This window comes from Ruditapes philippinarum, unplaced genomic scaffold, assembly GCF_026571515.1.
Source record: "Ruditapes philippinarum isolate M1 unplaced genomic scaffold, ASM2657151v2 ctg4082_1_1_1_1, whole genome shotgun sequence".
Taxonomy (NCBI): Eukaryota; Metazoa; Mollusca; class Bivalvia; order Venerida; family Veneridae; genus Ruditapes; species Ruditapes philippinarum.
This window is the reverse complement of record NW_026858806.1, coordinates 38,015-63,243: the sequence shown is the minus strand read 5'-3', so window position 1 is coordinate 63,243 and position 25,229 is coordinate 38,015. Positions and strand designations below refer to the sequence as shown.

Sequence of the window (25,229 nt, the reverse complement as noted above, 5' to 3'; positions counted from 1 at the left end):
AAGCGTTGGATATTGGGTCTGATCGATTTATGTCATTAAATATTCTAAGGAATTAAAAAAAACGGCAAAGAGAAATGACTTACCACAATCAATCTCGTCACTTCCGTCACCACAGTCATCATGTTGATCACATCTTAGTGTCCCAGGAACACAATTTCCATTGTCACAACGGAACTGATCAACAGAATTACAAGCTTCTGAAATATTTCGAACGTAATTATTTTTGTTTTTTGTTCTATAATCCTAAATTAATCAAAAAACATATTGTTTAAGTTTACTTTTCTCGTACATTGCCTTTTTCATAGTTTTTGTTTGACTATACGAATAATTAGATATGTAAGCATATATGAGTACATTGTGTATAAGAAATGAAACACAGACGTCTTACCTGTACAATTTATCTCGTCAGACGAATCAAACTCTCCACAGTCCTTAATGTCGTCACATCTCCATGACAACGGAATACAAACACCAATTTCACATCTGAACTCGTCTTCTTCACACGTCGTCACTTTATTATAAAAAAGTAAAATATTTTCACTTGATTAAGATTGTGAACTCCTATGTTAGTATTTACATACAAGTAAATAAATACGCTTGCTAGTATGAAATTAGCATACATACTAACTTACTTTCAATATGAGAAATTCGATAAGTAACGTACACATTAATACCATACGCTAAGTGAATCAGTGCATGAAAAAGGTTAGGAAAAATCAGTAATACCACAGAATAACTCGTCTTCTCCAAGCATGCAGTTATTTGCACCATCACAAAGAACGTTGTTGGGTACACATTTACCACTATTACATTTGAATTGATCTGACGTGCAGTTGAACGCTGGAAGTATAAACACCAATTATATTAATGGCAATTTTTTATATAATAGAAAATGTTCTTGCTGAAGTAAATGGTATCGTAGAGCCGATGAAAGCTGTTTTTATACCGCAAACATTTAAGAGGAAAAACGACATCACTTAATATTGCGTAAACAATGTGCCTACACAACGTGGCCATAAAATATGTAAAAACAAGATCAACAAAAAACGGTAGCAATCAATAAACGCATCGCAAATAACGTGATATTGCCGTTTAATGTTGATCGCGTGTAATATAATTTATGATGTACTTTCGGAAACAAAACAAAAAAATTTGGATATTGTTTAAGGCAAGATTGTTCATGTATTTTTTTAATTGGCTAACCGGTTTTAACATTAAGCGGATTGCTTGTAAACAACCACTTCACACTCCTCTCTAACTTTTACAACTTATGACACTCGCTTTTTTTTTAGAACAATGATATAATTGGCGATAGCATATTTGCCATTTTTTTCAATAATTTTATAATGAAGCAGGGAACCGCTTTAATAATGCTACATTAAAATGAAAAACATACCACAGTTTGTTTCATCACTGTTGTCTGTGCAATCAGTTATGCCATCACACAAAAATTCAATATTAATACAAGCACCATCACTGCACATAAACTGTTCACTTTCACAAGTTTTATTACATACGCTCTCTGAACAATTAAATTTTCCGCCCATACAAACGCTGGAAAAGATCATTAACAGACACATGTTTCTTTTATACATGACAAAACATTGATGTACTGTATATGTTCTCTTGGTCATGCCTTTTATTCTTTTATTTTTTAAAGAAATGTTGGGGTTAAGGATTTACACAAGTATTACTAATTTTCTGACTTTTAGATAAATAACACAATTATAGCATCCCTTTTTCGAAGGAATATTAAGGTAAGAAATAACTTTCTGTAAGTTATTTCTTACATTAACATTCCTTCGTAAAAGGAATGCTGCATTCCTTTTTCGAAGGAATAATAAAGTAAGAAATAACTTACTGTAATTTAAGTATTTCTTACATTAACATTCCTTCGTAAAAGGAATGCTATTTTTGTGTTAATTATCTGAAAGTACAAAATTGAACATGTAAATGGGAACAAATTTTTATCGTGATTCGTAAGTCAGACATTTCATATTCTTATTTTTTAATTAGTCTTTTGATTTTTAACAGCAAATTATTTCCGTTCTACTTTTGCTTGTTTATATCTAAATAATTTTATGAGAGTGAAATGCATCACCAACTTGACTTATCTCGTTTGACTCACCAATTATCACATCCATTCATGTTTAAAGATGTTCCAATAGGATATTCAATGCCATTATGAAAACATGGACACTTCTCTGCAGTTATACAATTGTCGCCTACATAAATAATAAATGACAATACTTTAACACCTTTATAAAAATGTTTGTATGCTATCAAAATTACTGTTATAGAAAAAAATATTATTTCATGCCTTCCAGTGTTTCATTATGTTGAAATATATCAGATGATTATATTCGGATAAACCACTGGTGAAATTTATTGAATATAATTTTCACTGTAGCCGTACCATATCTGAATGGGATGAAAAGAAAATCAAAACTGAATGGAATAACAGGTAAAAAAAAATGCGTCATACGTAACGTTTGCTTCTGTATGAAAAGAAAGTGGATGTCGTAATAAATCAGGTTTGAAATGTAACAAATTTAGAGAAATATTAACAGAACCTTATTTCAAAATTGATGATGTGACGTCATGATGCGATGAAGTCATAAAGGAGAATGCATGACGTTACGTTGCAAAATCAGTAAAAATACTTTGATTTACTTAAAAAGCATGAAATAAAAAGAAAATTTACTTGTTTTACACATAAGATTTAAATATATTTCATTCGTGAGCGCCAGCTATTATATTTTCACTCGTGGCTACGCCACTCGTTAAAATATTGTATCTGGCATTCACTCAGTGAAATATATGTAAAACAAACAAATATCCTCTACTTAATTTATTCCGATCTAAAGGTATCTCAAAAATCAAAATGTAAAATTACATGTACCTATTGATAACAATTTTAATGACTATATGCATTTAGCAGGAAAATGTGCCGTTTAAACAATCAACCGTCTTTATGTCATATCTGTATATCAGTTTGACTTTTAGGCTTAATATGATTGGTCAAAATAATAAACGAGTACCTGACAGTATGTAACCGGTCGGGCAGGTGCATCCCTCTACACATGATGATGACGAACATGTAGCATCCGGTTCGTCGCCAATGTTCTGACAAGTCTGGGGACAAGGTGCGGCACATGCCGAGTATACCATGTTGTTTTCGCATTGCATTGCTGGTGATTATAATGGTTTATAAATCAGTTGATGTAGTGTTAAGTGTGTATGTATATATATCTTTTTTTTTTTTTTTTTAGTATGTATATATATATCAGTTCAAAATTAAAAGTCTTGATCTATCTTAAGATTAAGTTAAAGTGTATTAATCAACAATATAAATATTTCTACAATGATAACTTTTATTCCACGGCAACTTCTATATTCCAATAATTGTTATACATTATGTAAAAAAGTTAATTAGTATTAAAATTATCGATATATAGGAATAGTTTTACTTTTTTCAAGCACGTGTTACAAAGTTAATAACCTTTATCCACATATCGAACCTCATGTTGAAATTTAAGATCTAATATTTCATCATTTGTAATATCAAACTTACGACAGAGCCAGCGTGTACGCCACCTGACGGGGACATTAATTTTGTTGCAACCTTCAGCAAAATTAGCAAGAGCTGTACACAAACATTCGCAATCTCCTCCTTTGTCACATCTAAATGTTAATAATGAATATAGTTTGTCATTTTAATAAAAGCTAGCATCAAATTACTTCCGGTTTCATTGAGTCCATTGATCCCTTGTTCACAACAAAATAAATTACCATCATAAGGCTTTCAGCTATTTTAACAATTTGCCCATTATAAAGCTGTGATTGTTCAGTAGTAAAATATTTTATCTCTTAACGAAATAGTTTATCATATTTCATGCAATAAAACAAATCGCAAAAACAGACTCTAATTGTGTCAAAGGAGACAATCTTATTAAAACAAGAACCTGCAAGAGTCGTAGAGACAATCCAGATGGTATTGGTCGAGAAGTGTGTCCGACATCGCATTTCTACATTCAGCAAAGGTTTCTCCTTCTCTAATAATAGAACATGACTCATGAGCCCACTGTAGTCGTTCATCTGTCCCCTGTAAATATATTTGTATTGTATATTTGTATTGTAGTGAATGTTAATGAAACGGTAAAAGGGCCATAGAATGCTAAAATTATCTGAGAAGTCGACAAACCTCAGGTAAATAAAATCGAGGGATACTATAGGCCACTATACATTGTTGAGCACAATACTGAATTCAAGAAGTTTTTGTTTGTTTGTTTCATTTTACGCCTTTTCCCAACAGTATTTCAGTCATATAGGCGGGTAGTGTCCTAACCATCGTTCCTAGAGAGTTACACCAGTACTAGACTAGACTACCTTCTTCCGAAATTCAAGAAGTAAACACCTGTCAAATCTATATTAGACGAGTTCAAAATAGATTTTGCAGCTGTGTACAAGTCTAATATAATCAAAATTGTAAACAACAATGTATAATGTATTCTTTAACACCACCATTTACTCATATTCTGACAGACGCTAGTTATTTTGAGTATAATATTGATTTGATATTAATTTTGTACTCGTTAAAAGTGCTTAATTAAGACTCGATCCAATAATGAATTATTATATATTTAGAGACCAAATGGTGAAATTGGTAACATAATAAAACGATTTATGTTCATCCAGACAACAGCAGGCTGATAAAGTATGACAGATATAGCTGTTAACAACTTATAAGGATAAGCAAAAAGCAAAGACTGATCACATCGCAATCAAGTATCAAATAGCTTATACCCTCTACAACCAGTTTTCACTGCGATAAAGCCCGTCAATATGTGGTATTATGATACAGATAATAAGATAACTAAAAAGAAAATAACAAGATAACTTAAAAGATATTTATTTTCTGGGAAAAGTTAGCAAAACAAAGGAAAAAACTGAATGTTACACAATTAAATCAAAGCGCATTTGCATACATTAGCACTAACAATACCATATTCAAATTCCGTGTTAGTAATTTTTATAGTCAGGATAAATAACATACATTATATAATATTTCTCTACTCACATAACATGGTACCATCTCGTTTGTGGCTTTAGGTGCAACATCAGGACAAGTTGTATCGGTTTTATAACTGTTTCCAAACTCTGTGTCTGGCATACCAAGATAATCATCTGGTTGATCATCATTATAATCACCACATAATCCGTTCGTTAATCCTTTCCACGTGTCCGCCAAATGAATTAGCACTCTAGTACCTTAAATATAGTTTGAATTCATTCAGGTATGTTTTACAAAAGGAACATGGTCGCGTGCCTCGGGACAGCAGTGTGCAATCGAATTGGTAAACAATCAAAGTATTTTTCCATGCCTTTTAACTAGGACACCGATAAAGCCAAAATTCGAACTTTTAATAAACGATATGTATATAGATATGTTGCAACTTTCTTGTTGAGAGATAGAAAAAAATGCAAACAAAGAAAAGTGGCCAAATATTTATCATATTTGAAAAAAAGCTTACCTTCGTCATATTGTATGGTCAGGTTCAATGCCTCGATGTTTACAAATGTCCAAAGTCCAGCCTTCGTTATATGAATACCCTGGTCGTTATATTCGTCCGACGGTATGGGATAGTAGTTAATTTTCGGTGCTATCCCCCGCATAAGTTGTATGTGAATATCACCTAAAAATATCTCTACCACCTTGTAGCACGTGATTCCCGTTGTCCCACAAGGAGCATTTTCAACAGTAACCTACAGAAATAAGTTTAGTATGTTTTATGTTTTCAAGGTAAATGTGTATAAACTGTAAGCTATTTAATTTGTTTGTTGTGTTCATTTTTTATTATTTCTCTTGCGTTACTTTATATAGGATTTGCACAATGTATGGCAACACGATTTAAAAGACAAAGTGGAGTACGAGAACATTCATTTTAGATATGTCTCTAACTTTTCAATTTAACAATACATTTAATTGATTTTCTAGACCAGTAAGCATTTTGCTTTTTAATCCGCGGCAAGTGGACGTGAGCAAGCAGCATTTAAAATATGCCGTGTTGGATAAGATTGAATGGTCACAATTTACACTATTAGGACACTTTTAAGTGAATTGTTCATTTGTCAACAAAATATATACATATTACATATACATATTACATATATATTCATATAGCATGTGATAAATTTTTCTAGAACAGAATATCATCATTCAACATATTTAGATATTCAAACTGAATCACTTTGAACTTTACTTACATTTTTTCAAGCATTATCTTATAAGAATACCCAAATTATAGTTTTCTATTGATTTTATCTTTTATGAAACATGTGCCCATTGTAGACCAATTCACTTTAAGTATGTGTTGAATGTAATGGTTAATGTAAAAAACAGTATAAAATAACCTTTCTACAAAGCGTACGTGTATATTTCATGTAAATACGTGTGAATGGACACCTCGTTGAATGTTTTATTAGTGCTGTATTTTGCCTCATAAGACAATATCAGTATTTTATGGCCTTTTGTCAAAATTTATACGTACGTGAAACTCGTCATTTTTACTTTTCACTAGTGTATATTTGCATGTTCCTTCAAATATGTAATGGTTTCCGTCAAAGGTCATGTAGTTCGAGCTACCAGATGTCCAGCATGTACCTACATAAATACGAATGATATGAATTAATGGAGTGAGTTATTCCCGAAACAATTATTCGAAGTTATATGCAGATAACAGTGGAGGGGGTGGGGCAGGGAAATGCAAGAAATGTATTTAACAATATCTTATACGAGTATCTTTATCATTTTATTTATTAATGAAAAAAGGCAATGTTCTTAATCAAGATAAATTTAAAATTATCTTTTGCCCAATAAGATTGCAGTATTTGAAATGAATCGTAATACATTAACTTAAATCTGTTAACTTTTATTAATCAGTCTGGTAAATCGACTGTCTATAAAAATAGTTTCAAATACTAAATTAGTTAGTGTTCATTAGTAAGCATTTACCAAATCAAATTGGTCGTACGAATAATATTTGATTAGGTGTTAAAATCACAAAATAATTTAGATAAATATAAAATTGTGATGATGATGTTAACTTGTAAAACTTCATATCTTTACGTCAACTTTAATTGGAAAAAAAACATTGCTTTTTATCTTTCTCTAAATGCATGACAACGTATATTCATAAAAATAATCAATTATTTGTTTTACTTAAATAAATAAAAGAAGGAAATTATGAAGTATGGTACATCTGTTACTTAGTACTTTAAACAAGTTAAATGCCTTTCGGTGATGTGTATAAACGTATGTTGCTTTTAAACGCTTACACTTAAGTCATATATAACACGGAATATTAAACAATATTTAAATTACTAATATATTTTTTAACCTGGACATGTCTCTACTTTTGTAACAACCCATCTCCGATGCTCACAGCGGCTGAAAAAAACAAACAAATGAAATAAAAACAACTACTTTAAGTACTACTTAATGTTAATTTTTATCATAGTAAAATTTTACTAAAACTATATGAAAGAGGTTGTTTTTGTTAAAATTTTGATGAGTGTAAAACTAATCAGTTTTAGTTTTAATCTTTCATATCATATAATCGCTTTTAAATTAATTTAATCTTGTGTTTTAGAGACAATTTAGAAATGAGTTGAGTTTATTTGACTAATTCCAGAGTATATCATATACTTATATTCATCCCTGCAAATAAAGTAAATTATTTACTGTCACGTGATATAGTCGCGTGCGTCTACAACACCTTTAATATGAAGTATGCCTTTCAGGTAGTAACTATTTGCAATGATAAAAAAATCAACCATTTTATCATACTTTTTAACAAAAGAGTTGGATTAAAATGTTATGAAAGGAAACACATGCTCACTAGGATTTACATCCGACGCCAAATTCATGTCCCGGTTCATACCATTCGTTATTGTACTGGCAAGGGCACGTATCTGGCTCTATACATGTTCCCTAAAATTAATAATGCATGGCTATTAATTTTAATGTGTTGTCAAAGAACTGTAAAATATATTTAAAGGCCCATTATGCCTCAGAAATGATTGCATTTTTATTTCACAAAAACTGTTTTATTTTGGTGAACTTTTATAGTATCCAAAAAAGTTACTCATTGGCTAATTACCTGAACCATCTTTTTCATCTAATGCTGTTTGGCAATAAGTACAATTGAAGTGAATAAGTATATATTGTATGAAAGTCAAAATACTACTTTGTTTACATTTTGCTACTTTTATGACATATTATTTCACATTTATTGCTATATTCTTCAGGTAACAAGCATCCAACTCTCTCTTAATTTAAACGTTATAAAATTCATGTTTGTCCTTGCTAAAGAAGTAAAGATTCATTTGTTTCTGAGGCATTATGTGTTCATTTTATCTTTAAAAGTTTAAAGGATTTTAAATTTTATGTTTTAAGCATTTAGACCTCAGTGGTCTAAATGCTTAAAACATAAAATCTAAAATCCTTTAAACTTTTAAAGAAAAAATGATTAACTGAATTGGGAAAATACGGAATAGATAATGAAGCAGTATACTCAGATTTCAATTGAAACTCATTTTATGTGTGCAACTTTAAGCCACTGTGGAGTTTTAAAACTTTAAACGCTTTTCAATTTTAATAATTTTGCATAATAAAATCAATTTTAGTTCATTTTGCACAATAAAAAATTACATTTTCTGGAAAAAATCCAACAAAAATCAACAAAAAAGTGATCTGAAATTGCTCAATTAAGTGAATATTTAGTCCTTCATAAGATGATAGACAATTATCGAGAATATACTTCTAGTCCATTTATGTTAAAAACCCTCAGTGGAGTCCCTTTAACTGTAGTTAATGTAATATATATAGATTTAGATGGTAAAACATACTCAGATGTTTCTCTCTACTGGTATCTGTTATGTATTATATTAATCAGAATATTAATTATTGGTCTATTGTGACAGAATATAGAAGAGACCCATTCTATGTAATACTTGATTACATGATGCATATTTATATTTCATTATGAACAATTATATTTTATAGATTTTCGTTTTTATTGTTTATTTATTGTCTGTGAGTTAGCTACCATTGAATCAGAACTTATTAACTTACACTTGGTGACATGGTAAGATGCTCTGGACAGCTGCAGCCAGTAAAAGCCTGATCCTGGTCACATTGTTGAGGGTATGTTTCACACGATGATGGACACAACACGTGATCCTCAAAATACACTTGATTAGACGGACACGTTACATCCGAAACACAGTCAGGTATGTCAGAGCAATTCAGCTTAGCGTTTGTGCATATGCTTAAACATCATAGAAAAGAATCTGTTAGAAATCATTATCTAAAAAGGGAGAAAATTTGGTTCTTAGTTTTCTAAACAAATACGTGACTTATTTAATATTTTTTCATTAATTTTATAATTTATTTATTGATTTGTAACCAGCCCCCCCCCCCCCCCCCTTTTTCACTCCTTGTAATATATATGAAAAAAAGTAACAGTAAGGTCCCCATACCAACGCTCGCAGTTTCTTTCAATTTCAGACCCAGCTTCTATTGAGTTTTGACCCAGTGAGGCGTATTTGTCATAACACGTGCATTCATCTTCATTAACACAATGACCATGATCACTTAACATCTGATTCTGGGGACAGCGACACCCGGGTATACACTCGTGTTCACAGGCGGTGTCCAGCAGCTCCACGTCGCGACAGTGACCACTACACGCTGGAGCGCACTCTTCATACTTCATATCGCCAGCAATTGTATCACATGGTAAGGTCGATTCTAATTATGGAAGATGTCAGCCATTAAAAAATATAAAAAAAGCCAAGAAAATATCACGAAAAATTAAGTGAGAATTATTCCTCTTCATATTAGTGTATTATTTTGTTTTAAACCTCAGCTTTCAAGTCATAGCTTGTGGTCATATTGTCCGCTGACTTATTGTCTTTTGGAACCAACGTTTAAGAATTTGTAAAAGACCAGTCATATTGACCTTTAACATTTTGATGTTTAGCTAGAAAGGAAGATCTGTCCCTTAATATGTAGTCCGGACCACACTTTATATCTTAACTTTATGTTTTGACAATAAATATTTAAAAAGGTTTTCAAAAATGAAGTAATCGCTTACCACACATTTCTTTAATACTCGGATGGTCTTTCCAATCGTCGATAATAGCACCCTGTAACGCACATTCTCGTGCCACCTGTGCCATTATCACACACGCCACTTCCGTCACATTCAGCCTCGATATCAGACAGACGTCACTTACACATTGTTGATAAAACTTGTAAAATTCTACAAGATTTCTACAAGGCATCCATATTTCATCGTTCTGGATCGGTGCACATACTTCTTTTGCGTACTCATTCTATTTATAATTACAATTATAATGTAAGTTTTGTTCTTAGTACTTGGAAAAAAGGTGCCAGGATGATGTATTTAAAACGGAAAAAAAAAGAAGCAAACTGATGTTGGAATAATAAATGAAAAACAATTTTTTTTTCATAAATATATGTTAATTAATATGTTTCTTGTTATTGTTGATGTGTACTTTTAATCAACATACTAGATTTGTTTGGCATTCACTTCCAGCAATTCTCTCAGTTTGTGCTGCACAACTTCCGGGATCATGCATGTATGATTTGACAAACGCTCCAGCTTTTGTTTCTTTAATCCCTGTAGTTGTTGTCCATTCATCCCAATAATTATAGTTGAATCTTCCACAAATACCCTGAACCTGGTGTGTTCAATGGTAAAATATTGATAATAATTTTACTAACACAGTTATCACAACAGTTTATTGCGAACCTTTCATCAAGGAATAGGCCTACACGGTATTTACACTTGTTTACTCTGATATGATATATTTTGTAAATAAATAAATCTTCTACGATGTTGACATCAGTAAACTCTGATATATATTTAACTACACCTAACACGGTATTTGCACTTGTCTAGTTATACGGTAGTACAACGCTGAACTCTGATATTGTATAGACAACACAACTATCCAAAGTACATTTCTGTACTTGCACTAGTTAACTATGATATATTTTGTAAACGAACATGCATGTACGTTCCTTATACATTTGTAATTGTACACATGGATAAAAATATAACGTCAATGCATGTTAAACATAATCATTTAAATAGTGAAAGTGTTGGCATTTTTCTTTAATGCTTGCATTTGTAAGGGGTGATAAAGAAAAAAATATAACTTCATACTGTAAAATACCTTGTTATCAAAGAATGGATCAAGACTGACGTAAACTCTTCTGAAGCCAACCAACACACGGTAACCAAAACCCTTTACAAGTATGAACAATGATGTTGCTTGTTTGACATACAACGTTCTCGTCCAGTATGGCATCTTATGTATGAACTCTGTATAATCTCTTCCATTGATGGAAACAGAATCCTTGTTGATGATGACAACGTTTCCTTGGTTCTGTATTCGGACCCCACTTATGCAGTTCCGGTCATCATTTATATCTTCTCCACAATGGTCATGTAAGATTCTTATAGACAGATCACTTGCAGGGTCGTCCACAGCGTTAGGATCTATTGGCTATTGTATAGAAAAATGAAAGCATGCTATATACATTCTGGAACCGAAAGTTAATAGTCTCTTCAACCAGTATAGAGCCTTGAGGCTGTTGAGATTCATTTAAATGTGCAACTATAGTTTTGAATAGAATAAAAGACATGAGCGTCATTGTCATTGTTAAATCGAAATATGAAAATACTTGATACGCCATTTTGACATTATATTAGAAATGTTAATGTGTTACATTTATGGATTATTTGAGATAGGCAAGAACAAAAATTATAACAACAATGTCCAAATTTTTCTGTGGGTTCTTCATTGCACGTCATATAATAGTCGTTTCATTCTGACAGAAATAATGTGTGAGGAAGTTGCATTGGGTTTCGGAAGCCTGTATACATTGTGAAACATACAAAAATATTCCATTGCATGCAGGAGAAAGCAACTTGCTCTATTTAAAAGTGTGCAAGATGTTAAGTGCTTTTGCACTGAACCTCGGTAATTTAAATTTCAGTAGCTGAGGATCAAACTTGCGACACCTGCATTTCATATAATAGTTTTAACACTGGACCTTTGTTTTTCATGGGGAAGAACAAAACTATTAACATACCTGCACAAGATAGTATGCACATCTTGTTGCTTCAAATTCATATTTCAATCCATCGAATGTTTTGACGTGAGACAGTCCATACACATTACATGTTGAACTACACTTATCCATTGTGCAGTTCCAACGTCCCATATAGCATACACTATAACGTTAATATAAAGATGTACAACAATTAAATATCATTTAGAGCTGAAGCACTTGACTTATTTTAGTAAATACCTCAATAAATAATTTTATAATAAGCGTAAAGTTTTATCTTTCCCAGTCTGTATTCGCGATTGATAACATTAACGATAAGTTGTAGAATAAAATAAAATAAAATGATCGTACCATCTGTTACAGCCAATTTGTATCCGATCCGTGTTGTTATATTTTACTCCTCGGAAATCACACATGCATTCTTCCGGAAGTACACAGACGCCATTTTGAAGAAATCTTCCTACAGGGCAGTCGCAACCGGACGCGGTTTCCATGTAACAATCACTAGGCATCACCTCGTGTAACGTTTTACATGTTCGTGGACAGCGAGGAATGCGATCATAATATTCGAACCCTGCTGGACAGTCCTTGGCTACAACGGAAGAAAACAATGTTTAATTTACATTGAAATAACTACAAACTTTATAAGTGTTTCAAATTCAATGAGAATTAATGGATAGCTGGGAAAAAATAATAGATTATGCTTTTCAGAATATATAATGTCGTTATATCAAATATACTCTTTAATGCCTCATTCATATGCTACTTATATATACAAATACGTGCATTTATAATAGACATCCGTACGTTGGTGCGTCCTGTCTTATAATTAACTACTACTATACTGTTTATGTAGGAACTGTAGCAGCGCTGTTCTCTTCCCCCGTGAAACACAAATGTTCCTTATATGTAACATGAGTGAATTATATCTGCCATATGTTGCCGCCTATTGGATGGGTTCCTGAGGGACGAATATGCCGATCTAAACCGGAAACATATGAGCCGCGTCACGACAAAACCAACATTTTCGTTTGCGACCAGCATGTATCCAGACCGGCCTGCGCATCCGCGCAGTCTGATCAGGATCCATGCTGTTCGCTATCAGTTTCTCTACGTGTAATAGGGTTTGTAAGCGAACAGCATCGATCCTGATCAGACTGTGCAGGCTGGTCTGGATCCATGCTGGTCGCAAACGCATTACGTTGGTTTTGTTGTGACGCGGCTCATATGTCAGATATTTTTTCACTATATTATCATATTCTTTACCTTAATAAAATTTCCATGGAAATTTATGTCATTACACCCGTAATTTCTTTCTTATAGCAGACTTTATTCATAACGGCGAAATTAGGCCATCCTTAGCAGCACGCGACTCATCTGGCATACACCATGTCTGATGAAATTTCCGGCATGGGTAAAACGAACGGAAACATCAGTCTCATATGCAAGAATTATTATTCATATTGACTGAAATGTGCTCATTCATTAAAGAAAATATGGCTTCTATTTGAAAGTGTTCATAACAATAGTTTTTAAATAAAATAAAGCAGTATATATCATAGAAAAAATAATATTACGGCAGTCTAGAAGTGATCTCCAATATATTGTGACATTCTTATCAGCGCAAAGTCTAGCGTATGCCTCTGTGACGTCACAAACTACGGCACGTTTTGCCTCCGAGGTTTCCTCTGCACAGTGAGCGTTCATACAGAGTTCATACCATAGCCCTTCATTGACCTTAAATGGTATTTCAGATGTTAAAAAACGTATAGAAATTTATCTATATACATTTATACTTAGTTTTTTTTTCATTTTAGCTAAAACGTATTTATCTCAGCTCCACTGTGATGAAATCTTTAAGCTTATATGAACAAATGAATAATCCACATTCTGTGACTAAGTAGTATGCCAGGTAATTAAGTTGTTTTCGGGGTCCTGTCTCAAACCATCTAATATTTTCATTGGTAATCAGACTTTTTATACTGGTTTCTCGCCAATCAAACCCCAGATATCAGAGGTTGAGTTTTAAACAACTCTTTATAACCTTGAACACAGTATTAGTGTCATGTGATGAACATGGCTTAGAGCCAGGTTTTTCTCAAAGCCTCGAGCTCACTATCCCTGATTGTGATTTGAGAGACAGACACCGTAATTACTGGGCAATCGCGCCCATTCAACGCTTTCACTTTTGTTTATCTCAAACAAAACTAAAGTACACCATTTTTTTAACATAGTTGTCGGCAAAATTATATTGGACTTTATTACTTGCCGTTATTTTTTTATGTTATTTTAGATAATGTTAACGCTTCAACATTTATTGTTATGCGTAAATCGGTTTGTATTTTAGTACGAACAAATTGTTTCGAGCAATAAACTACCTTGATTTGTTTCAAAAACAATAAAGCTATATTAGGTTTATAGATAATCAAATAATGCTTACCACGCCATGACAATCATGAAAGGTTTGTGAACGTATATATGAACACTCGGCGGCAGCTTCATTCTGTTCATTGTCGGCTACATTCAAACATGCATCCCTTAATGAACCAGCATCACTACACTGTAACCATAGAAACACTTTAATATATCATAGTTTCTATATAAGACACTCTTAAGGATATAATTACCTTATAAAAACTACACTTAAAATGTCAGATGAACACGTGTATAATCTTCTTGAATTAGTTTTAAAACGATCAAGTACAACGTGTCATTCTAATAAATACGCAGAAAAAAACGCACCATAGTCCTCAATACAGATATAACAATACTCTATTAATGTCTTTGAGAAATTGCTTTGGTCAGTTTATAAGATAAACACAATGTAAACATAGCATTTAAAATATTAATGCATCAACGAAATACATAATGTCCTGAAACAATAATGATAGACAGAAATCACCCCTTTATTACAGTAAAAGGTCACATGTACACATAAAACGAGTATTTATACAATTTCAAAGAATAATTTTGAATCTGTGTGTAACCAAAAAGCAGCACCAGTCAGTCAGTTGAATTACTGTGAATGACTTTTGCAAACCTCAAAGCAATATACTTGTGAATACTCAAAAATAACAATAAAACCCAAACGAAATAGGTATTTTTGTATCATTTTGTATTATTGAACGAGATAAATTATATACATTATGTAGTTTAAATACATGTATAACTTACGATGTAGCTACTGTCAACAATCTTGTACGAGTTACCAAACACCACTGGACTGGTTGTCATCTCATGATTCTTTGTTTCAAGATCATCTTAAATATTAATAAATAGTTAAAGATGTCTTTGGGGTGTGTGGTGGTGGGGTGACACTAGATTTATCACACAAGTATAATGTATTTAGGAAATGAATGAACTTTATGGAGTTTAAAACATATATTCTCTGTGTGTATATTCAAAAGATATTTATTTTACATTTGAAAAGAGATTGTATAGTAATTATCTTTTTTATTTGAGCATAATAGCATAATATATCTTTGAAGGTATAAACCTATCTTACATTATAATTTAATACATGTATATGTATTACCATAAGGATCTCCATTGCTGTTGCCACAAAGCCCGTGTATGGGCTCTCCGATATTCTTATCCTTGTTTAGAGTAACATACACTGTTGATTTCATGTCCACCTTTACACGTAGACCGTTTGGTGACTCAATGTGGAGCCATTCGCCGCTGTAATCTATGCTGAATGCTGTATAATATACATATACATACCGTATATAATATACATATACATACCGTATATAATATTCATATACATACCGTATATAATATACATATACATACCGTATAATTATAAATTTATAATATACATATACATACCGTATATAATATACATATACATACCGTATATAATATACATATACATACCGTATATAATATACATATACATACCGTATATAATATACATACCGTATATAATATGCATATACATACCGTATATAATATGCATATACATACTGTATATAATATACATACCGTATATAATATACATATACATACCGTATATAATATACATACCGTATATAATATACATATACATACCGTATATAAAATACATATACATACCGTATGTAATATACATACCGTATATAATATACATATACATACCGTACATAATATACATATACATACCGTATATAATATACATATACATACCGTATATAATATACATATACATACCGTATATAATATACATACCGTATATAATATACATATACATACCGTATATAATATACATATACATACCGTATATAAACAATTGCATTGTGGTTGATTTCATTATCAACAAATGAAATCACTTTAAATAAGAATTTTTTCACCCTAATTTTGTTTTTATGTTTTTAAAGGTAACTTATCATTTAATAGAAAAGAACAGTTTTGACCTGATTTCTGTAAATGACTTTAAATCAAGTACATGTATAAATGCAGACAAGTTATCATTTAAATCAGTCCTATATATTGGGTGGAATTGTATGACATGAAATATATAATTTTCTTGAGAAATATTTAAAGACAGGAAACACCAAAAACAAAGAATAAAAAAACAAACAAAACAACAACAAAACAAAAAACGGCAATAATATCAACCAACACAGATATTCTTGTTTTTTTTTTATCTGGACTCTTATTAACTGAAAACGAAATTTTATTTAGATTATTATTTTAAAGATGTTTATTATGTTCTACATGACTGCTGTATGAAATTTATTGTTAAGATTCGCTGCTTCTAAAGCCGGTGCGGGGCTAACATTGGAATGCTTTTCATTAACTTATATGAAAATACGCAATCAAACCGAGTCTGTAAATAATATTGTCTTTGTGAGGTGGTTATTTACAACTGACTGATCTCAATTTTTTTTTTAATTTTGAAAATAAACTCACACTTTTTTGGAGTGAAATGTGGTTCTCCGGGTAATAATTCAGTCAATACACCATTGATATAACATTTTCCTGACTGTATTTCTATCCTGTCACCTTGGTCAATATATATAGATATTTTCTGAAAGAAAAAAAACAATAGCTAGAAAGTTGTAGGAAAATAACGAGAATATTTATGAAAAGTTAGATCTACAGGCCATTAAGTAACTCAGAAATCGAGCTGAAACAGGAAAAAAACATAGAGGATAAGAATAAGTATTCGCTTACAAACCCTACAGCAAGTAGAGAAACTGATAGCGAACAGCATGGATCCTGATCAGACTGCGCGGATGCGCAGGCTGGTCTGGATCCATGCTGGTCGCAAACCCATTATGTTGGTTTTGTCGTGACGAGGCTCATTTGTTGTTGAGCAATTATACACACCTTGTCACATGTAGTAATGGTCTCACACTGTTTCACAGACATTTCAACATGCCAGCCTTGATTGTGGTTCTCTGCCAGTGTGTACGTACATTCACCTGAAAACTGGTACTCCAATCCGTCAAATGTACGGTAATATGTTTTACCGAAATTCAAACAAGTCCTGAACGGGAGAACATTGGTTTGATTGACCACACTGGTGTCTGTATCAAATAAAGTAAGAAATGGTAAAAGGGCGGCTCAGCATGAAAAGTTAAAGATCCTGTAACACATTTTTTTCATGGTTTTATTTCATAAATATGATGCTCAAATTAAGATTTCTCAATATTGTAAGTTCCAATGAGCATTATTTATAAAGATATTACCCAATTTAACATTTCATTTAAATAAAGGGAGGTAATTAGAAAATTATTTTCTATAAATTCTAAGTCAAATTTTCCAATAAGAAATGAATGCATATAATTCATTGATTAAATATAATGTGCACAAATATTTGCAGTACACATTTTACATATTCTTCGATATTTGAAAATTGTTTTATTTGCATAATTATATACATATATAACTTTTTGCAAGTGTGGTATACACACAGTAACAACATCAATCACAAAACATACAGGATCTTTAAGTATGGTATATCGCATTCGTCAATAAAATATACATTATCAATTATATATTTCAAATGGTGTAAATTTTCATCGATTGAATATTTTTACATAAGTACACAAAAACAATATATGAGCCGTGCCATGACAAAACCAACATAATGGGGTTGCGACCAGCATGGATCCAGACCAGCCTGCGCATCCACGCAGTCTGATCAGGATCTATGCTGTTCGCTTACAACCTTATAACAAGTAGAGAAGCTGATAGCGAACAGCATGGATCCTGATCAGATTGCGCGGATGCGCAGGCTGGTCTGGATCCATGCTGGTCGCAAACGCACTATGTTGGTTTTGTCGTGACGCGGCTCAATTATAAAGAAAGTAAACTGAAGAGAAAATAATGGTCATTATAAATGTACCATCAACAATCCAGTTGATATTTCACAGTCTGGTACATCTAACATAAAAAATCAATGTTATTAATGTGTTTTGCAGAATAACTTCCAAAAAAAGATACTTATTACAAATAAGCACAAGAAAATGAATCTTAAATGCAAAATCGATTACCTCTTTGTGTACTAGCAATTTTCGCAAAAGAAGTCAATGATGACAATTTAACATAAAAAACGTACCAGTATAATGGTGATCCGAACAAGCCTGACACATTGACGTGCCATCAACGCCCCAACCACCACCACCGTTACTGCAGCACGTTGATTCGTCTACAGCCGTATCCTCAAATGATGTTTGCTTGGGACCGTAACATTGTGAGGAGCCGTAACAATACTGGTAACTGACGTTGTTCGCTTCTAAAAATAAAATAAATTATGATTATACTAGTATTAGCATTTCCAAAAAATGCCAGGAGTCGCCGTTCAGTCAGATATTAAATTATTTTTTTTTTCGTGAAGTACACTACTTCCTGAACAAAAGAGCTAATGTTTCTTCCTTTAGACAAATATTCTAAATATTGTTTACTCGGCAAGAGCTCAAACACTGGTCTCAAGATTCGTACATGAAAATAGTATCTAAATTCTATATAAAGGTATCCAGACAAGCAACGTGGCAGAATGCAAGCCACATAGGCGCCCTTTTTGAAGGTCTTTTTCGTCCATTTTGTTTTCATTTGATATTAATTTCTCCATTTTTATTGGGTAAGGCCAGGCGGTGTACATGTTAAACTGGTCAAATATTGTTACTTGTATACGTTGCCATCAGCGACAACAATGGAGATGTCATTTCATACAGATTTATCTCAAACTTGTCTTTGAAAATATAAAAAGGAACGAGCACATGGTGAGCTGTATAAAACATTTCTAGAAATAGTTTTATAGTAGGCTTTCTAAAATGACATCGCATTTACGATTATGTTCATAATATAATATCATAAAATTATAAAACGCCAAGGAACAGCAAATTATCACCGTTGGACAAAACAATCTAATATTTATAACAGACTTCTGCATGATTATGTAGTGAATATATGATAGTAAGCAATAATTGGAATCAAAATTTCTCTCAGAGTCTAAATTATTAAATAAATGATCATAAAGCTATAAGGATAATAATAGTATATGATGACATGTATTATGATGATTATGACATAGAAAAATCACTCACGCGATTCTAGATCGTCGCACCTGTATCCAGTAAAGTCGTCATCACAAACACAAAAACTAGGCATTGCACAATATCCATGCTTGCATGGAGGGTCACAAACAACTGAAATGATACAAAAACGTGCTTAATTTACATTTAAAAAAGTCATTTAATTCCAAAATGATTATAATGTTGGAAAGATCGTTTGATAAAAACAGAATGCATACATGACATCATGTTTAATTTAACAACTAGTATTTAGCTTAAAATATTCTAAAAAACTCCCTTCTGAAAATGTTCATATTTAACAATATGACAAAAGAATGATTATGTATTTGCAAGATTTATTGACATGTGTGCAAACTTATTTCAATGTCAACAAAAAATTAAATATATCTATACATTAACATTATAGAAGAGTACAAATGTGATATTCTATTTGTTTCACTAGTTAATTTTCAAGTGGAGTGATAGCCTAGTGGTTAAGGTGCCTGGCTCTCAACACAGATATTATGGGTTTGAGCCCTACTCGGGTTACAATCATGTTTCTTCATATGACACCACTAGAAGTGATATTACATAAGTTGCAAGCTTAAATAGATTGAGCCGCGTCATGACAAAACCAACGTAATGTGTTTACGACCAGCATGGATCCAGACCAACCTGCGCATCCGCGCAGTCTGATCAGGATCCATGCTGTTCGCTATCAGTTTCTCTACTTGTAATAGAGTTTGTAAGCGAACAGCATGGATCCTGATCAGACTGCGCGGATACCCAGGCTTGTCTGGATCCATGCTGGTCGCAAACCCATTATTTTGGTTTTGTCATGACACGGCTCAATTATGTTAAAATAACGTAATTTTCATAATGCTGAGCTGAAATGTTCAACAAACTAAACAGAATCATCGGACATTATTATTGTATCACGTGATAAGACATATAAATGATACATTACCAGAGGAACAGTTAGCGCCTGTCCAGCCAGCACAACAATCTTCATATTTGTTGTCTATCTTTCTGGTATAAGTATATAAGAATAGTCGTGTTAACTTTGAAATGTTATAAGAATACGTAATCTTCACGAATGAATGTGGATTGGTCTATATTTGGGCACTATCAACATGATCATTTATGATATTACAAACATTCTGTTATACCATTATTACAATAGCTTTCTGAATTGTTCTTTAAAAAAAACTTGGACTGTACAGACTGGCCTGATTCTATACTGGTGACATAGGCTAATCACTTGCGGTTTCAGTAAGGTAAAGGTTAAAAACGATTTGAAGACCTTCAAAATTATTCCATTTGAGATTCCACACCGCCCCCCCCCCCATCCCCAATTCATAAATATAGATAACTACTTTGTTCTAATGACAATGTTCTAAAGATGGTTCACCGAATCTCATTTTCAAACAACCAAGATTGCTTGATTTGCTTTAAGAACGCAAAGCTTAAGGATGCTCTTTGTATATGTAGTTAACGTGATCAAGACAACCATGCACGCGTAAGCATTTTCATATGTATTTTATATTCATCTTTGTAAAATATAATTGATAATATCATCAATGTGACATCTCGATATGAAGATCCCTCTGTGCGACAATATACTTCAGTGATTTTTAAGAATACCAATACATTGTACCTACTACATGTACTCTCTCCCTATATAACTGAATTCTTGTGTGGTGAATTGAAATAATCTACCAAAAATGAACTTGATACTTTACTTATACGAGCCGCGTCACGACAAAACAAACATAATGGGTTTGCGACCAGCATGGATTCAGACCAGCCTGCGCATACGCGCAGTCTGATCAGGATCCATGCTGTTCGCTATCAGTTTCTCTACTTGTAATAGGGTTGGTAAGCGAACAGCATTGATCCTGATCAGACTGTGCGGATGCGTAGGCTGGTCTGGATCCATGCTGGTCGCAAACGCACTATGTTGGTTTTGTCGTGACGCGGCTCATATAATAATAATAAGGTGAGTTATATAGAGCAAATCTTACTTTGTGAAGATACAATTTGGACTGTTTTCAGGTTGTAACAATGCGTTAGTTATAATAGACTGTATCTCACTGTCCGAGTATGAACCAAATCCAGATAACGTTTTATTTAGAATGAACCCGTCTAGAATCATTACTGTGAATTTTGAACATTTCGCACTGACATCTTCGTATGTAACCACGGAATAGTCACATAGTCTGTAAAGTTAAAAATTTAAACATTTTTTTTTTCAGCTTGGAAAAAAAAGTTTTTTGCTTTCAGCTTGACAAAACCTTTCCTTTCGGCAAACGAGCTAAAGACTGATAACATAGCTAAATGTGTATCACAACTGTACTCTTTAGTTTAATAATATTTTATTGCTTTTTTATAAATGTTCACTATATACATGGATGCTGTAGTTGTTCATAAAAACAAAAGGGTCGGACTACAAGTTTTAACATTAGATTTGACACTTCACAATAGTAAAAATAATATGTTATATTTGAAGTTAATAAATAGTATATAATTATCAGCAATCAATATGATATCATTTGAAAAATAGAAGTTGATTACAAATTAAACACAAAATGCTGACAAAATTTGAACTTAACTCGAAAATTAGAAAGAAATAGCGAAATAAAGAATAAAGATAATGAAATGTGTTCCTCTATCACTGCTTGTGATTAGCGTGTACATTACAGTTTGGGTTTCGATTTACTTCAAACATGTGTGTTAATAATTAAGTTTACTATTTAGTTATTACATGTATGTGATTAAATATTCTTTCAGCAAAATGATGACTGAAAATGTGTGCAAAACGTGTCGACCCTGTCCCAGTGATTACAACGCAGACGGTAATGTATTCAGATGCAACGCGTTGCGGCCCGATACTATTAATGTCTATTTTGAGCTTTACAATATAAGTAACTGCATTTTCACTCAGTTTTTATAGAGACTTATCTTGACCTTTATATTGATATATTTTTAATCTTAAGTTTCTAAATTATTGTTTTATTTTCTCTGTCAAAAAAAGAACAAAGCAAACAAACAAACAAAAAACATTATATAACAGGCCATTTATCTCCATGTGCAGACGGAAAACAAAAGAAGACGTTAAAATATATTCGTCTTTGTTAGATAAGAAAAATAAATGCGCAAGTATAATCAAATGAAAAAAAAATCCAAACCAAAATTAAGAAAAGTTACGAACTTACTTTGAATGAGCGAGTCCACAGTACGCAAGCATAACCAGTGTCAACAGCCAGACTCTTGGACAACAAATGTCCATTCCACTTCTCGTGTGTTTTAGTTATCTTTGAAATCTTTTGAAAGTTAGTGTTTCCAAATATTTGTCACCAAGTCACCCTGACGATCTGATATTTCTGCAGCATTTTGACTTATATATAGTTCAGCCCGAAATGTATTTAGGGTGTAAATATCGCATAAAATATTCTGTCTTTGATGCATTATTTCATTGTTTGAAGTGCTGTTGCAGGGTTAATGATTTAACCATATAACGACGAAAGGAATAGATGTTTTGTACTAAAATCGCATTGTTTGCATTTTGCAAAGGGAACAAAAAGGAATAATTTTATGACGCAAATTTATGGCTTGTTCACTGAAATAAAACTGACTTTTAATGGTGTAACAGATGGTAATTTCTTTCAGAAAACAAAAAATGTATAGAATATAACTGTTTCTATTATTTATGTAATTTTCGAATTAGACGTCTTCTACATACATCAATAGTTAATAATAATTAATGTTATTGAGTGCTGGTCTAATCCATTGTTATTGCTCCGCGCCAACAGGCGCGGAGCTATTTGTGTTTACTTTTTTTGTCCATGGACCCGATTTTTATCAATTAATCCCTTCGATTTACTGGAAATAAATTTGGAAGCAGATTTCCTTTCGAATCATAATAATATCGGAATTTCTTTTTAAAAATAATAATAATACGGAGAGTGAATTCGGAGAAAATAATCACAAATTTATAGCAAATAAATAATAACTTAATAAGATATTTAAAAAGTAAATAAAGATGCATTATCAGATGAACTGTGACCTCCGCCACCTTTACATTGGGCTCGTCGTGATGTCGGGGGTACTCCTGACCACCATTCATACAGTGAATAGAAATTGAAACACTATTTTTGAATGTAAGATCTACGGTGGCACAAAGGTCACATGTGTGTGTTTTTTTATCTCGTAGCCACGAGATACTATGTCGTGGCCGCGAGTTACTAAGTCGTGGCCACGAGATAGCTGAGATACTATGACGTGGCCACGAGTTACTAAGTCGTGGCCACGAGTTACTAAGTCGTGGCCACGAGATACTATGTCGTGGCCACGAGTTACTAAGTCGTGGCCACGAGATAGCTCAGTATTATGTCGTGGCCACGAGATACTATGTCGTGGCCACAAGTTACTAAGTCGTGGCCACGAGATAAATAACCAATCAGATTACACCATTTATTTGAATTTCCCTAATTAACTAGACATGTGCTATAGTACAAGGATGCCCCTACTTCACCAGCTTGTAAAAGTTGCTCGTGGCCACGACATAGTATCTCGTGGCCACGACTTAGTAACTCGTGGCCACGACATAGTATCTCGTGGCCACGACTTAGCTATCTCGTGGCCACGACTTAGCTTTCTCGTTGCCACAACTTAGCTATCTCGTGGCCACGACTTAGCTATCTCGAAGCCGAGACTTAGCAATCTCGTGGCCACGACTTAGTGACTCGTGGCCACAACATAGTATCTCGTGGCCACGACTTAGCTATCTCGTGGCCAAGACATAATATCTCGTGGCCACGACATAGTATCTCACACACATGTCACCTTTGTGCCACCGTAAATACCAGATTTTATGTAAAAACTTTACATTTATAGTCTATTTCTTACAATATAAAAATTTACGGATCGTTACAAAATAAATAAATAAATCACGACAAATTGATTTTTAGACAGGATTTGCATTATGGATTGCTGGAAACAATCATTAAAGGTCCAAGGGAAACAACTCTGACATTTTACAAAATATAAATACATCCCCATTACTGGCCCTGTTACATATCATAATGAACGATGAAAGTGATGATGCACATTCCACATTATCAATGTGCTACCTCCATCATTTTGACATTGTACAAAACATACGGACTATTTCAGTATATGTAGGATACAGATCTATACTCCGTGGAATTATGAATTGCTAAATTTAAGTGTTGTTATGCCATAATTAGTCACAGACACTTGGGGTGTGGAGCTCAAAACGCCTTTAAAATCCAAATAAAAAGCATATTTGTCAATCCAAGCACATGTACTGATCATATATATCAAAAAAATTTAATATGAGCCGTTTTGAAAAAAATTCATATTTCAACGACTATAATAATACACGTGTATTATTATAGTCGTTGAAATATGAATTTTTTTCAAAACGACTTATATTAAATTTTTTCAGGGCTGGGAATCAAAACTGCGTCGTATCCTACAAAATGTAAACAAACGCCGCCATCTTGGAGCGAAAAATGTATGTTTTTGTTTATAAC

General features: G+C 32.7%; 1 protein-coding gene across 1 annotated transcript in view; it reads right to left on the bottom strand.

The window, feature by feature from the left end:
* LOC132754325 (mucin-2-like) overlaps positions 1–23,063 on the bottom strand; it is a 31,233-nt gene extending 8,170 nt beyond the window's left edge. The window contains exons 1-31 of the mRNA XM_060744940.1: positions 22,887–23,063; positions 21,696–21,890; positions 20,639–20,700; positions 19,705–19,806; positions 18,717–18,893; positions 17,483–17,682; positions 17,063–17,180; positions 15,705–15,869; positions 15,344–15,429; positions 14,610–14,729; positions 13,747–13,906; positions 12,521–12,761; positions 12,191–12,332; positions 11,269–11,601; positions 10,600–10,770; positions 10,161–10,401; positions 9,544–9,814; positions 9,137–9,332; positions 7,902–7,993; positions 7,401–7,450; positions 6,552–6,664; positions 5,535–5,766; positions 5,081–5,271; positions 3,966–4,105; positions 3,575–3,684; positions 3,042–3,191; positions 2,129–2,225; positions 1,397–1,554; positions 727–840; positions 389–511; positions 84–197 (exon numbers count right to left, since the gene is read on the bottom strand). Of these exons, the coding sequence (XP_060600923.1) occupies positions 84–197; positions 389–511; positions 727–840; positions 1,397–1,554; positions 2,129–2,225; positions 3,042–3,191; positions 3,575–3,684; positions 3,966–4,105; positions 5,081–5,271; positions 5,535–5,766; positions 6,552–6,664; positions 7,401–7,450; positions 7,902–7,993; positions 9,137–9,332; positions 9,544–9,814; positions 10,161–10,401; positions 10,600–10,770; positions 11,269–11,601; positions 12,191–12,332; positions 12,521–12,761; positions 13,747–13,906; positions 14,610–14,729; positions 15,344–15,429; positions 15,705–15,869; positions 17,063–17,180; positions 17,483–17,682; positions 18,717–18,893; positions 19,705–19,806; positions 20,639–20,700; positions 21,696–21,890; positions 22,887–22,960 (4,738 nt within the window). The 5' untranslated portion in view covers positions 22,961–23,063. The remainder of the gene's footprint in view (positions 1–83; positions 198–388; positions 512–726; positions 841–1,396; positions 1,555–2,128; positions 2,226–3,041; positions 3,192–3,574; positions 3,685–3,965; positions 4,106–5,080; positions 5,272–5,534; positions 5,767–6,551; positions 6,665–7,400; positions 7,451–7,901; positions 7,994–9,136; positions 9,333–9,543; positions 9,815–10,160; positions 10,402–10,599; positions 10,771–11,268; positions 11,602–12,190; positions 12,333–12,520; positions 12,762–13,746; positions 13,907–14,609; positions 14,730–15,343; positions 15,430–15,704; positions 15,870–17,062; positions 17,181–17,482; positions 17,683–18,716; positions 18,894–19,704; positions 19,807–20,638; positions 20,701–21,695; positions 21,891–22,886) is intronic.
* Positions 23,064–25,229: the final 2,166 nt, after the last annotated feature.